This window comes from Chiloscyllium plagiosum, unplaced genomic scaffold, assembly GCF_037043375.1.
Source record: "Chiloscyllium plagiosum isolate Xiang-an unplaced genomic scaffold, Cpla_swu_hap1 HiC_scaffold_6, whole genome shotgun sequence".
Lineage (NCBI taxonomy): Eukaryota > Metazoa > Chordata > Chondrichthyes > Orectolobiformes > Hemiscylliidae > Chiloscyllium > Chiloscyllium plagiosum.
In genome coordinates, this window is record NW_028270144.1 from 81,632,620 (window position 1) to 81,648,907 (window position 16,288).

The 16,288-nt window shown below is 42.1% G+C and overlaps 1 protein-coding gene and 1 long non-coding RNA gene across 4 annotated transcripts in view; one reads left to right on the forward strand and one right to left on the reverse strand.

Annotated features, from left to right (window-relative positions):
* Window positions 1-1,181: 1,181 nt before the first annotated feature.
* On the reverse strand, window positions 1,182-7,757 carry LOC148149794 (uncharacterized). The gene is made up of 2 exons (XR_015757441.1): window positions 6,930-7,757; window positions 1,182-3,854 (listed from the first exon to the last, which is right to left on the reverse strand). It is a non-coding gene; the product is annotated as an uncharacterized LOC148149794 (long non-coding RNA).
* Window positions 7,758-12,728: 4,971 nt separating this feature from the next.
* The window catches only part of LOC122550706 (cullin-5), a 74,507-nt gene continuing 70,947 nt past the window's right edge, over window positions 12,729-16,288 (forward strand). Inside the window, exon 1 of one of the 3 annotated variants that reach the window (XM_087988150.1) lies at window positions 12,729-13,056. In XM_087988150.1, coding sequence (XP_087844276.1) covers window positions 13,036-13,056 — 21 coding nt within the window. In that variant the 5' untranslated portion in view covers window positions 12,729-13,035. The remainder of the gene's footprint in view (window positions 13,057-16,288) is intronic. The other 2 variants (XM_043691842.2, XM_087988149.1) reach the window with 2 other exon arrangements.

Consider the following 16,288-nt stretch of genomic DNA (forward strand, 5'->3'; position numbering starts at 1 on the left):
GCCATGCCTTCCAGAGAACTGTGCATTCTGCAGTGAATTTTGTAGGTAGTGCCTCCTATTGGCAAATTATCTACAAAATGCACTGCAGAATGTTACCAAACATCCTTAGACCTTTCAAATATGCAACATCTTTCATCTAGAAGGACAAGGGCAGCAGATACATTGAACCATAATCACCTGCACGTTCCCATCCAAACCACTCACCATCCTAACTTGGAAATATATCATCATTCCTTCACATGCTGGATCAAAATCCTGGAACTCCCTCCTTAATGATATTGTGGTCTTTCTATGGTACATGGACTGCAGCAGTTCATTACCATCTTCTCAGGGGCAAGGAGGGATAGGCAACAAATATTAGCCAGTCAATGATGTCCGATGTCCACATCCCACAAGTGAATATAAAGAAAACTTGGTGTATTTGGAATGGTTTTAATAGACACATGGTTCACACACTCATTGACAGCTTCTAACACATATGTGCACAATGCAGGTTGCGAAGGACTGCTCAGGATGTATTTGTGCACAATTTTAAGGCTAAAGATTCTGATGAACATGGCTTCAGGCATGTTGATGGGAGTGATTTTTACTATGTCCTGTTGATTTTTACTATCTCCTGTTGGGAATGGGTATTGTTCTGAAGTGGTGTGGCTTCCATGTTAAAGGTTTATCCTGCAGAAGTTGCTCACCAGGAAATAGTGGATGTAATTTGTGACCTTCCTGATTTTGAATTAATAGCTTCCAACAATGACAGCCCGAATAAAATAATCACCCATGACTGCACAGGTCTGCCCTCTGCTGGCCATCCTTTGCCACTTCCTTGACTCTCCTCCATGTCTGATTTCTGAACACCCCTACATTTCACAACATTGTATAGCCAGCAGCACATGATAAACATTCTGGACAGCCTTACCAAGACAGCTCATGACAGTCACTGCATGACTTACTATAATAAGGTTCAGAAACTACTTCTAACCGTCTTCTAGATATTAACCTAAAATTTGCTGGGTTAGCTGAAATAAAATGAAATGAAATTTAATTTAATTTAATTAGATGAGAAAGAGAAAATATACGAAGTTTGGTGATGACCTAATAATTAGAAAGGTCACTGGTTTAAAATTGTTTCTTTGTGTGAGAAACAAAAGCTCACTCACTTTAATAATTTCAGTCCGAGACAAATATCTGAATAACAGCTTCTTTTTTATTTATACACCTATAGGTGGATGCCTTGTCTCAACACCAGGTAAGGTAATGAGAAAATGCACACTAAATCCAACAAACTCTCGAAATTTATACAGTTTGAATCCCCATATTTTTCCTTATTCCATTGTCTGTTCCCTGCTTCGCTTACGTCACTCATTTCCTTAAGACTGATCCCACAACTTCTGTTTATCCTGTTTTGTCCGTGACAAACTCTTATCTCTGACTCCCATAAGGGTGTTTGACGTCAGTCTATTATAGATTATTGATTAGGCATATCTTTTCTTCTATCAGCATCTATTTCCATCCAGAGGCCACTTTGACCTCTCTAATTAGGGTTTGTTCCTGTGTCTCCGAGTAAGGGGGAAACAGATGCTTTCCTGTTTGCCCATATATCCACCATTGTTCTGTATTCATGTCTCATGCTCACATATCCTTTCTTTTTGCTGAATATGTATTTTCTCATTCCTATTCTGTATCAGAATTTATACTTGCAGAAATAACATTAATTCATTTATATCCCACAATTTCCCCTTTTTCTTTTCATTACTATCTGTTATCTTCTGCATTTTTGTCTCTTTCTTTTTTTTAAACATTGTTCCCAAAATTCGCAAGCATCATTTCAGAGATTTCATCCAACTTAGTCTCACTCACTTCCTTATTATTTAGTTGATAAAGTTGCTCTGTCTGATTCCCCTCAGGGGCATTCGTTTCATCAAGGCTGTTTCAATCAGCCTCTGGGTGAGCCCTCGTATACAGGGTATGACACAACAGCCAATGGCCACCAATACCCCGACTACTACTATCAGGGAAGTAAGGATAGAAACCACCACCCCCTTTCTCTGCTAAAATCATATCAAGGGCTATTCTATTTTCCCATGCCATCCTACTCGTCGCATCAAGCTGTTCTGATATTCCTTTAACCGCCTCTCTCGTATAATTTTATAAATCGCTGTTGATTATAAAAAAAATGTAATTTATCCAGTCTACATTTTTATTAATTGTTGCCCACCAAAAGAGAGCTGACTCAAAGCCTGCTGCAATCTGGTTATGAGCCTTGAATTCATCAGGTACTCCCCTAGGGACTCCTACCGAATCAAGATAAATCCTGTCATCAAAAGAATTATCTAACAGTAATCTCTTACCCCTTCCCTTTTTCCCTACTATCTTTTCCTTCTCAAATGCCAGGGTAAATGGAATTGCCAATTGTACAATTGCGCATATCCCTTTCCAATCCGGAGGTAGTGTGGGTCTCAATATTTTTCCTCCACAGTACCACCACAGATCCGCTCGGGGAACCTTTAATGCTGAGTAGTTTCCTCCCTTCTCCGTTTCGGTAACATTCTTAATCTCTGTACACAATTTCAGCTCCCCCAAATCTCTCGACCGACTCGTACCTCGCCTGTGCACACATGACGTGTGATTTCCAACTACGGCGGAAAATGTGGGGGGAACTTTTGCATCTTTCTCCTCCAAGGGAGGGAACATCAGAGATAGGGAGGTACAATTCCTATCATTCCATGCAGTCTCATCCTGATACAGGGCTATCATACATTTCATGCCCTTCCTGTCTCGCTTCCACCCGAGCGGAAAGGGAACCACCTGGGCCACTGACCTACCGGAGGCACATGCATAGCAATTGCTTTTGTTCAGACTTTTTACAGTATACTTTACCCATTCAACCCAGGCATTTGCATCCCCGTACCCAGTCTCTATCTCGATGGTCTGTTTCAAATCCTTTACCTCTATAATTTTTACTACTGTAGGATCATTGGGAGGAGTGAAAGGTTGTATCTCATTACCCAGTAATTCTACCCATTTTTCCCTGTCCTATGCTAATTCGAAAACAACAGCCCACAAACTCCTTCCCATTTGCTTTCATTTCAATCCCAAATGTTTCATTTAATTGTACCTCATAAGTGCCACCTCCCAAAACCGCTCCGTGCCATGTGGTTTTTCTTATCGTTAAATATATGGGGCTACACTTTTTATCGGGACAATCGCGTGCTGGTCGGAAGGGGGCCCGGTGTATTGTGACAAGACCATTATACCAGGTACCATCCCCGAGGCCATCCCCATAGGACTTAAGATGTATCTCTGAGTTGCGGTATTGTCTCTGATTAGCTACATTCCCACAATTTACTAAGCTACATATATCAGTGTCTATTACTTGTGGATTGTCAGACTCAGGAACCATTAATAATACATATGAAAATGATATGTGACAAAATCCTAATACCAAGAGGGCTAGCATCATAACTCTAAGCATTCCCAGTATTCTGATCATTATGCTAGAACACAAAAAGGCTTAATATACAATCTTACAGAAATAATTCCGCGCTCGCGTCGCCACTGTATAGTCAATTACTCAAAGTCTCTTTAGTCTGAGTTTCAGCGGGTCTTGCGTTGATTCGGCTGTCCAGACTTCTTCCTCAACTGGAGGGTCCACTGGCCCTTTGATCCGAGTATAATGAGTCCAGCCTTTTTCCGCCATCCTTATTGCCGTTTCGGTAGTCAAAAGAGCCTGGTATGGCCCTTCCCAGTCCGGCTGCAGCTTAGTCTCTGTCCATGATTTTATTAAGACCCAGTCTCTTGGCCGGATGGGATGAACAGCAAATTCAAGGGGCGGAGTCTGTGCCAATAGACCCTGTTTTCTGAGGAAAGTTAAAGAGGAGGACAAGCCCAGTATATACTTCTTTAAAAACAAATCTTTAGTTTCGGGAATTGGCAATTCTCCCTGTGTTCCCAGATAAGGTAATTCAAATAAGATTTCATAGGGGGATAGTCCCAAATCTTTCCTCCGCCAAGGGACAAGCCCAAAAGGCATCCTTTAAATCTATCACACTAAACCATTTGTGATCATGAGGGATCTTACTTAATAACATGTAGGGGTTTGGCACTACTGGGTGCCTGATCTGTACTATTCGATTTAATGTTCTCAAATCCTGCACCAATCGATAAGTTCCATCAGATTTCCGCACTGGTAGAATTGGGGTATTATAAGGAGACATACATGGCTCCAACAAACCATCTCTAATCAGTCCCTCAATTACTGGCTGCAGTCCCCGTTTACCTTCTATGGAAATAGGATATTGTCGCTCACAGACAACGTCCCCTTTCCGTTTTAAATTTATTAAAAGGGGAGGGATCTGTAGTTTTCCACGATTCCCTTCTCTAGCCCATACAATAGGGTCTATCTCTCTCTCTGCATCCTCTGTCAACATCGCCAGTTGTACAACTAATTCTTCTTCCTGAATTCCAATCTCCAGTCCTAAAAGGATAATTAAATCTCTCCCCAGTAAGTTACTTCCTATATCAGGGATATACAGCAGTTCCCCTGTGATCTTATCCTTAGGACCTTCTATCATCATAGGTTCAAATACTGGAACAGTAAATCCTTCCCCTTTCACCCCCGAAACAGTAATTGACCGTGTAAACATTTCTACTTTCTTTGGTTTAAAATTCAACGATGACCGTGCTGCCCCGTATCTACTAGGGAGATTACCTCCTCCCTACACGGTCCCACCTTCAAGTTTATCAAGGGTTCCTGGTGGGCCCCCGAGGGCAGGAACCCCTGACACCCCTATTCTTCATCATAATTCATAAGCGGAATTGCCTTTTCTTCCCTTTGTAGATCAGGACACTCCCGCTTAAAATGCCCTATCTTTCCACAATAATAGCATCCTGCCTGTAGCGACTTCCATCTCTGCCCCTGTCGCTCAAACCCTCTATCAAATGTTCCCCCTTGTCCTCTCCCTCTCCCTCTCCCTCTCTGTCCTACATGCTGCCTCCTGCCACTCCGGTTGCTCACTATTGGTTCCATTCTCCTCTTAATTACCTCATCAACCGTAGCTACCATCATTTTCGCCTTCTGTTTTTGTCTCTCATCCTCCCTCTTTACAAACACTTTCTGTGCCTCTCTCAACAATTCATCTAATGATTTTTCGCTCCATCCTTCTATCTTCTGTATCTTTCTCTGTATGTCTGGCCATGCTCTTGTCACAAAATGTACTTTCAAAAGACCCTGTGCCACTGGGTCCTCAGGGTTCATTCCAGAGTATTTCCGCATTGAGTCCCTTAATCTTTGCAAGAAAGCTGAGGGAGTCTCATCTTTCTCCTGTCTAATTTCAAAGGCTTTAATAAAATTCTGTGACTTCGGAACTGCCTCTCTTATTCCTTTTAGAATCAGGTCTTTCAATTCCCTCATTTCTTCTCTATGCTCCGGGTTTTGGTTTTCCCACTGGGGGTCTCTGAGGGGAAACTTCATCTCTCCCTATCCAGCATCCCCATCTCCAATCGGGTGTTCCCTGTCCCATATTTTCATGGCAGTTCCTCGTACAAGTCCCCTTTCCTCCCCAGTAAATAATATATTCAAAATAGACATTAATTCAGCCCAGGTATACAGACTGGGCCCCAAAAATTGAACAATTTGTTCAGACAACCCCACCGGATCCTCAACCAGGACCTCCATTTCCTTTTTAAATGTTCTGACCTCCCCACTGGTGAGGGGGGCACTTACAAACCCAATCTCTTTGTCCCCTATAGGTACCTCCCGAAGGGGATAAGTCGTTACGTTTTTCCCCTTTATCTTTTTTTTAAAGAAATATTGCAATATTTCTAGCTCCCCATAACTTCAAACACCAATTCATCAATTCATGCTTGACTAACCTTCAAAGCCTGTTCCTAACGTATAAATATATTTATATATATTTACGTTCATTTCTTCAGTATTTAATAGTTAAATGCAAAATGCATACAGTTCCCAATTTTGCAATTCACTGTAATTACCCAGTGTTAGTCCTTTAATTTAGATCCAGAATTAGTTTCCTTAAATAGTCCTGACCAATCATTGCTCAATTACAATACTATAGGTCGTAAAATAATCAGAACTTGCCTTAAAAGAATTTGTCTACTCAAGTTTTTTTAAAAAAAACAACTTCTAATGCATGAACAATGGCTGAATCCAAGGTCACAGATATTAACCATAGAATTTTGCTTTTACTACAATCTAATGTTGAACTGAAACTTCAACTGTCCTCCATAAATCGCTTTTATGTAAAGATAAAAGAGATTAGTTAGAAACTGATAGTAAGGCAGTCATGATCTGTAAAAAGAACAGGAGTTATCATTCCTTTTTTTTTTCTTCATAATCACAATAGAATCCTTAACCTTAAAAGAAATCATGTTAAGTTTCCATAACAAAATCAGATTCGAAACAGTCCTGGAACTCAAGCTCCAGGGAATAAAACACAAACATTCAATCACCAACAAACAAATGTTCACTCAAACCAAATCACAAAGGGTTAAACTTCCTACCAGCTGTACAGCTCTTTACATTCTCTCTCTCTCTCTCTCTCTCTCTCGCACATTGACATATAAACTCAGATATTCACAAACCCAGTCTTCGTCCGATCTGTACTTTGGCCAGAAGACAGCGGGACGAAGAATGGAGTCCTTAGTCCATACAAAGCAACAATATTTAATCATCTTTCTCCCTTGTACAAGTATTATTTTGCCAATTTCCACAACATCCTGCCCAAAGGACTTTCCGGAGGAATGTTGTAAGGGACCCCGCCTCCATTTCCATTGCCTTTTCCTTACTTTGTTTCCCCGGAGGCTTTTTCCTAACCCAAAGCGCAAGCCATATTGAGTTCCTTCGTTAGTCCCTTATTAACTACTAAAACTCAATCCCGGCCACCAAGGCAATACTTAAAAGTCAATTTTCTTACCTTGGTCTGTGCACAGAGTTGCCTGGCCCCTTTTGTCACCGTATTTTCTATCGAGCTCCTATCACTGTCTGATTCAGATGTCTCTCTTATAGGATTCACACCAGTCACCCAAGGGAGCAGACCAAACCGGGACACGAGACCGCTCCTCAATGGGGAACGGGACGCGTCTTCCCAGTGTCCAAGGCCAGCCACTCCTCCCGGTGATGGAAGAAAATCCCGGACGAGCCCCCAATTGTGAGAAACAAAAGCTCACTCACTTTAATAATTTCAGTCCGAGACAAATATCTGAATAACAGCTTCTTTTTTATTTATACACCTATAGGTGGATGCCTTGTCTCAACACCAGGTAAGGTAATGAGAAAATGCACACTAAATCCAACAAACTCTCGAAATTTATACAGTTTGAATCCCCATATTTTTCCTTATTCCATTGTCTGTTCCCTGCTTCGCTTACGTCACTCATTTCCTTAAGACTGATCCCACAACTTCTGTTTATCCTGTTTTGTCCGTGACAAACTCTTATCTCTGACTCCCATAAGGGTGTTTGACGTCAGTCTATTATAGATTATTGATTAGGCATATCTTTTCTTCTATCAGCATCTATTTCCATCCAGAGGCCACTTTGACCTCTCTAATTAGGGTTTGTTCCTGTGTCTCCGAGTAAGGGGGAAACAGATGCTTTCCTGTTTGCCCATATATCCACCATTGTTCTGTATTCATGTCTCATGCTCACATATCCTTTCTTTTTGCTGAATATGTATTTTCTCATTCCTATTCTGTATCAGAATTTATACTTGCAGAAATAACATTAATTCATTTATATCCCACATTTGTTTTGCTGAAGCAATGTGTGCTTACATTGAAGAATTGTAACATAGCAGTAATGGACTGAACTGACACACCAACTCTGAAAAAGCTGAAGTTCTGGTTAAAATTATGTTGTGTAAATATCATATAGAATGTCTACAGTGCTGAAAGAGGTAATTTGGCCCATCAAGTACACATTGACCCTCTGAAGAGCATCCCATCCAGACTCCTCCCACCCTCCATGGCTAATCCAGCACATCCCTGGATATTGAAGGGCAATTTAGTATGGCCAATCCACCTCAGCTGCACATCTTTGGACTGTGGGAGGAAACTGGAGTACCAGACACGGAGAACATGCAAACTCCACACAGACAGTTATCTAACTGTCATGTCTGCTCTGGCTCACTGCACAGCCATCACCAACCCCCTTACCTTTTTTCCATCACACTGAAACCTGTTCCATTTTCAGACAATGATCCAATTCCTTTTTGAATATAATGATTGAATCTGTCACAACAATACTCTTTGCCAGGACCTCACCTTTCATGGTGAAGAAGGGCTTATGCCCGAAACGTCGATTCTTCTGTTCCCTGGATGCTGCCTGACCTGCTGCGCTTTTCCAGCAACACATTTTCAGCTCTCACCTTTCATTCCTAGATACTGCAGGGCAATTTAGTATTGCCAGTCCACCTAAGCTGCACATTAGATTAGATTACTTACAGAGTGGAAACAGGCCCTTCGGCCCAACAAGTCCACACCGCCCCGCCGAAGCGCAACCCACCCATACCCCTGCATTTACCCCTTACCTAACACTACGGGCAATTTAGCATGGCCAATTTACCTGACCTGCACATCTTTGGACTGTGGGAGGAAACCGGAGCATCCGGAGGAAACCCACGCAGACACGGGGAGAACGTGCAAACTCCACACAGTCAGTCGCCTGAGGCGGGAATTGAACCCGGGTCTCAGGCGCTGTGAGGCAGCAGTGCTAACCACTGTGCCACCGTGCTGCCCATAAATCTTTGGACTGTGGGAGGAAACTGGAGTACCAGACATCAAGCAAACACAGGGAGGACATGCAAACTCCACACAGACAGTTATCTAAGGCTGGAATATGAACCTGGGTCCCTGGTTTCCAAGATGATGCAAGTGAGTCTTAATGGGTTAATTGATTAAGCCTTGGTAGATGACACAAGTCTGATGTTTGCCAGTGATCAAATTGATGATTTGCTGGAGATTAGATAGTATCATAAGTCTGAATATAGAGCTTATTTGTGTGTAAACAATGTTTAAAAAAACTCAATTCAATTAGCCACCTGAGGAAGTTGTCTGATCAACAACTGAAAATTGGGACAGAGCGGGTTCATTTCTGACCTGATCTTCAGACAAGTCCACATAAAATGATTCAATTGTGATATTTACTGTATTATTTGTAGTATACTTTGCTTCAAAAAGAATATTGGTTATATTGAATCATACTTAACAAATTCCGCTCCATCTCAACCCTTAACACTATGTCCCAGCCTATGTTTGGAAAGTTAAAATCCCCTACTGTAACCACCCTATTATTTTTACAGATAACTGAAATCTCCTTACAAATTTGTTTCTCAATTTCCCACTGACTATTGGGGGGTCTATAATACAATCCCAATAAAGTGATCATCCCTTTCTTTTTTCTCATATCCACCCAAATAACTTCCCTGGATGTATTCCCAGGAATATCCTCTCTAATTATAGCAGTAAAGCTAATCCTTATCAAAAACGTCACCCCCCCTCATCTCTTGCCCTCCTTTCTATTCTTCCTGTAGCATTTGTATCCTGGAACATTAATCTGCCAGTCCTGTCCATTCCTGAGCCAAATTTCTGTAATTGCTTTGATATCCCAGTCCTATGTTCCTAACCTTACCCTAAGTTCATCTGCTTTCCCTGTTAGGCCTCTTGCATTGAAGTAAATGCAGTTTATCAGTCCTACCTTATTCTTTAGTTTGTCCCTGCCTGCCCTGACTGTTTGTTTAACTCACTCCTTTTTCCAACTATACCAGTCTCAGATTGATCTCTTTCCTCACTATCTCCCTCGGTCCCACCACCCCCCTCCCCCACCTTAGTCAGTTAAATCCTCTTGAATAGCTCTAGTGAATCTCTCTGCCAGTATATTAATCCCCTTCCAATTCAGGTGCATTCCACCTTTCTTGTACCGGTCCCTTCTGCTCCAGAAGAGACTCCAATGATACAAAAATGTGAACCCTTCTCCCATGCACCAGCACCTCAGCCATGCATTCATCTGCTCTACCCTCCTATTCCTACCCTCACTAGCTCGTAGAGGGATATGGGCCAAGTGCTGGCAAATGGGACTAGATTATGTTAGGATATCTGGTCAGCATGGATGAGTTGGACTGAAGGGGCTGTTTCGGTGCTATACATCCCTATGACTCTATATTCCATTGTTAGAACTGCCTTGGATTGTTGATATCCAGAACAACTGATGGACTAGGGAAAGTCGGAACTAAAAACCTTTGCCTAAAAACGTTCATCGATCACACTGTTAAGGGTTACCTCTTGCCTACCATAAGCCAATCATGGATCTCCATTAGTGTCTGGTAAAACTGAGATATTTGTAAATTCAGCAAGATAAATAAGACCAGGCAATTTTCAGGGTACTCTGCATGTACATGCAGTAAAATCTGCATCTTTATGGAGGGGAAGAATGATGAAAGTGCCAGTTGGTGAATTGCAGCTCTAGGGTGATATGGGTGTAAACAATAATTTCCTTTACTTGAGGGAAGCCTGCTTATTTGACAAGCTCTTTGGCCTTCTGCATTTGCGATGTCACATCAATTGGGAAATTTAAGTGCTCCCACACACTAACAAAAAAAAATGCAGCTGTTTGTGACTGATGGTGAGATGCAGGAGAAGTTTCTAACCCAACCCAAGAAAGGGTCAGCAGCTTAAAAGTTCAGAGACTGTGGTTTTGAGTGTTAATAGCAGGGAATATGGATCTAGTGACTGTGGTGCCAAATCTTGTTGCCCCATGGCACATACGTTGGTAACCAATTTCTTGGATGATATGAGTTGCTTTCTACATTATTTCTCCATCATATCCAGAAATGACTTCACAGTCAGTGGGTCATTACCTCTGGGTAAAACCTGCTAGACCTATTCCTCCTGCTTGACGTGTGCTGCACTGTAATTCCTGGCCTCCCCCTTGTATCATGTAGCTCTATACTGCAAATGTGAGAAGGTGCCATCTTGTTTTGCAGGTTTTTTTGCTATGATGCACACACTTTTTATCTAGCATACTGTCTTTCCTCTCTCCTTCAGCCATCCTATCCAATGTCTCTGATGTTTAACTCATCGTGTCCCAAATATCTTCTCTTTCATTCCAATTTTGGCAACATCATCTTTCTCATTGAAGATAGATGCAAAATGCTCATTTGGGACATCCATGTGTAAATCTCATTTTGGATCCCTAACCTGCTTCGCACCCCTATTTTTGACACCCGTGTTCTATGTATATATCTTTTGAAAACTTTTTGATTTCTCTTTTTGTTAGCTATCAGCCTCCTCTCATATTCTTTCTTACTACTTTTATTTGTTTTTGTTGAATTCTCCTTGGAACATTCCATATTGACCCTTATTCTACATTTTATTATGGCATCTGATATCTGCCATATACTCTCTTTTTTGTGTTTTCCAAATTTTTTTTCATTCAGGAAGCTTTGGATTTGCTTGGCCTATTTTATCCTTTGTGGGAATGTACTTTAATTGTACACAAGCTATTAATTCTTTAAAGATAACCAGTGGGCTTTTGCCTGAAACGTTGATTTCGCTGCTCCTTGGATGCTGCCTAAACTGCTGTGCTCTTCCAGCACCACTAATCCAGAATCTGATTTCCAGCATCTGCAGTCATTGTTTTTCCCTCATTTTAACCACTGTTTATGTCTAACCAAAGCAGAAAATGCTGGCAAAACTTAACAGGTCTGGCATCATCTGTGGAGAGAAAACAGGGTCAATATTTTCATGCTAGTGACCTTCAGAACTTTTTTTACTTTTCAGTTCTAGATCTGCCTGCCAATTTTAGATCCCTGTTTATCAATAGGACATCTATTCTCACTGCATTTAAATTGTTTTTTTCCACAACTAAATCAATTTTATGTTGGGTCAATCCTTTTTTATACCCAGCTAAACTTTTACTGTAGATTCCTTGGGGGTAGAGACATTGCTGGTCGTTATCTGTGCAGTGTTTGTCACTGATATTATTGAAGAGTACCCAGAAAGTTAATGCCCCACTACCTGTTCCAGGGAACTGAAATTGTTTATTTAGGCCAATGTGGTTTAAAACCACTGTGACTTTACTCATGGATACTCCTACAATTTCTGCACAGCCAAAGCAATCTTAAGAGAACATGTTGTGACCTGGCAACAAAGTTAAAGTTGCCAATTGTACCTGGACCAGTGCTGTGACATCTGACTTGTGTGGTTATTTCATATTAGTGTGATTCGGTCGAGCTGGAGTTTGCTGGAAGGTACTGCTTTTAGATCAGCACCACAAATTTGCTGCAAATCTTGGTGGTTTAGGTGGAAATCCCCAACTCGTGTCTTTTTAATTTTTTTTTTAAAAAGCAACCTAGACCAGCAACCTGAAGCTCTGTAACCGCCAAGGATAGTGGATCAGCCTCGGTTAAGTAGGGTTAGAATGGGCGACTAGTTCGTTTAGCCGGTACAGACACGACGGGCTAAATGGCCTCTCTCTGTGCTGTAGCTTTTCCATGGTTCCAAGAGGTGAGGGCTGGCCAGGCCCGCAGGGGAGGGGGTGGGGCCACGTTAGCCATGACTGGTCTCAACGGCTGCAGTGTCGCTGTCCGATTGCTGAGGGGGCTGGAGGAGGAGGAGGAGGAGGAGGAGTGACGCTGTCCTCTAGGGGCGGTGTTTCCGGAGTGTGTCGCTGAATGAAGGAGGAAGCTGTCGTTGGCTGTTGCCAGGGGATCACATGAAGGAGCCTGATATGGGTCTGCTGTTGTGGAGCTAAGTTTAGAATCGGGCTGCAGGTGGAGGGACGATCGGAATGGAGACCGGACAACGCTAATGTCGGGGAAAAAAACGCACATCCGAAAGGGATAACCCGTTCGCATGGTCGCTCCGTCACGATGTGAACCATTTACTTTTATTTTATGAGGTGGACTGTTTATGATTATTATTCCTCCACATTTTCTGTCACTTTTCCGCCCGAAGGCCCCTCCCTCCATGTTAACCCCTTTCACGAAATCTCGCGAGAGTCTGTGAGGAGTCAGTAAAGTTGAACATGGCGTCCAATCTGTTAAAGGTAAGCGGGGCCCCGGCTCGGATCTACTCAGCCCCAAACTCCGGTTGGGCCACCCCGGTCCCGGACAGTTCTGTCTCTCAATGTTAACGCGCCGCGCTCCTCTGCAGCAGTCTCTGATCTGCTTTGCGCACTGGGCTTTGCGGAGGATGAGTGAAATGTGTCGGGTTACCGAGTGTCCCCTATCTTCCCCCAGCCCCCCCACTCACTCACTGACTCACGGCGCGGGCCTGGGGCTCGGGTAATGAACGGCCCGGGGGATCGGGGAGCGTGCAGAGAAAATTCAAAGGCGGAAGATCACTTATGAAAACATGTTCCTTCCAATGTCCCGCAGTCTTCACAGCAGCTCTGTGCTGCCAAAGTGACGACCTGCCTTGCCTTATGGTGGGACGAGTTTATAACCGAACAGATTTATGCTTGTGCGCGTACCATATATATTTCACAAAATTTAACTTGGTTAAACTTTGAGGTATGGCATGTGTTGAACGATGTCCATTTGGAACAGTTAATTCTAGAGCTCCTGACATCTGTGAGTGAGACTCCAATTTGTATCGTAGATTCCTCGATTTTCCTTCCCACGGCGGTGATGCAGTAGGAAGTGAATGTTAACAGCTCACTTGTTAGCAGCTTGCTATGAAGAACTTGGAACGCATAATGTCCAAAAATAACTTTATTTAGCCAGTATAGTACTTTTAAAATATGTTGCTGACGTGATTCGAAATGGTTGGAAAAAGTACGGATAATCCGCATCTTTGGAAAATAGACATTTTGGGTTTCTGTTCTTCACAAGAACTTTAAATTTTGCACACTAATAGGATCAGAAAACTGCTGAATGAGTTGTGCAATGCATTGCAAATAAGGGAAGTGTTAGTGGAATGATATTTCGGTGTTCTTAGAGGTTCCATTTGAATTGTTATGCTGTCGTAACTCTGACCTGTGTACTTCCAGATTTAAAAACAATTGTATCGATGTCGTCCTTGTGGAACTAATAGTTAAATACTTTTATGCATGGAGCCTTTATTGCCTGAATAGTTTCCATTATTAGTCTTGGGTCCTCAAAATGAACTGAGGATGCAAACTGGGTTCTCTCAAAGTTGAATGTTTTATAATGCAATTGTACCTATACATGTACTAAATACTGAAAATATTTCATTTTGTTTCTCATTGAACTTTAAAATATATTTGCATAATGTTTTTGTTTGATACATTCGTCTTTCCAATTTTCTGTCATTACTGCTACTGCTAATGCAGTAAATAACGAATTTGTACCTGAAAGTACTTCACATATTATAAAACACAGCATGTTTTATTCTGGCAATGTTCCCATCAGCAGAAGGGAACAGATTTTGTTCCATTTTACACAGACTATAGTGGGCTCATGCACAGTGCTAAAGTAAAAATATGTTAAAATGGATAGAAGGCACAAACTTATTTTAAGTTCTAGTTTCATTACTGTTAAAGTATTGTACATTTACTTATGTCCAGGAACAGGGCATAAGTACTGATACATGTGATGCTTAGCTGTAGATGAAATATCATGATCCTCACACAAATGAGGAATCCTGGAAAGGCATCTAAGATCCTAGTCTGACAAACCAGGAGAAAGTAAGGACTGCAAATGCTGGAGATCAGAGCTGAAAAATGTGTTGCTGGAAAAGCGCAGCAGGTCAGGCAGCATCCAAGGAGCAGGAGAATCGACGTTTCGGGCATAAGCCCTTCTTCAGGAAGTGAATGACAAAACAACTTTTGTGAACATGATCTTTGTCAGCATTTCTTTCCACAAGTAGGTGTTAAAGTACCTACTCAAGACGGCTCAGGGAATCCCTAATGGACTCCACCTGTAAGTCTCTCGGTTTAACCCAGAGATCGTAGTCAGGAATATAAAACTCTTACAGACAGTTTAGTTTAAATTATAACCTTTATTTACCAATGGCATCAATGTTACAATATAACATAGATACCTACAAGACAGGCTTGAGCTAAGGCTTTTAAAACCATTAGCTGAGTTGCGTTGCCAACTCTTACCACTAAGAGCTCTCTCAAGCTACTCCCCTTATTGCTGCAAACAAGCTGTCTTTATAGAGAAATTGGTACTGAGATTACAAAAACACCATGTCCTTAATCAGATAAGCAGCAATAAAATGGCAAAAGTTTGTAGAGGAAGAGAAACTAATTGACAGGTCTGAGTACATTTACCTAATTAAGCTACATGTACAACAAAAGTGGGAAACCCTGATCAAGCCTGGCCAAATGCCTTAGTTAGATAAGCTTCCTTTTAACAGTACATCATAACAAGAAACTAGTCTAAACTATGTGGAAAACGTCATGAGGTAACCTCACTCACCTAACAAGCCCAGTACCATTGTCCTACAAAATGGCTTTTTAAAGTTTCATCCCAGATTCCCAAAATGCAAATTAAATTCATAACATTCCCAAATCTCAAACACCAGAGGGTAACACGCAAATATTCAATCCGTGACAAGCAAATGTACACTCAAATTAGACCACAAAGAGTTAACCTTTCCACCAGCTTCCGTTCTCTCTCCTTCTCTCTTGGTTTCTCGCGCTCTTGGTTTCTCGCGCTCTTGGTTTCTCGCGCTCTCTCTCTTGTTTTCTCTTGTTCGCTCTCTCTCGCTCTCGTTCTCTCGCTCTCTCTCGCTCTCGTTCTCGCGCGCTCTCGTTCTCGCGCTCTCTCTCATTTGCTCTTGTGCTCTCGCTTTCTCGTGCTCTCTCTCGTTCTCACACACACACATCTTCCAACTTTCTTAGTATCTTAGTTTCAGCTTTTGTGTTTTCAATAGACAATAGGTGCAGGAGTAGGCCATTCTGCCCTTCGAGCCTGCACCACCGTTCAATATGATCATGGCTGATCATCCTTAATCAGTATCCTGTTCCTGTCTTATCTCCATAACCCTTGATTCCACTATCCTTGAGAGCTCTATCCAACTCTTTCTTAAATAAATCCAGAGACTGGGCCTCCACTGCCCTCTGGGGAAGAGCATTCCACACAGCCACCACTCTCTGGGTGAAGAAGTTTCTCCTCATCTCTGTCCTAAGTGGTCTACCCCGTATTTTTAAGCTGTGTCCTCTGGTTCGGCACTCACCCATCAGCGGAAACATGTTTCCTGCCTCCAGAGTGTCCAATCCTTTAATAATCTTATGTCTCAATCAGATCCCCTCTGTCTTCTAAACTCAAGCCTATACAAGCCCAGTCGCTCCAGTCTTTCAGAGTACG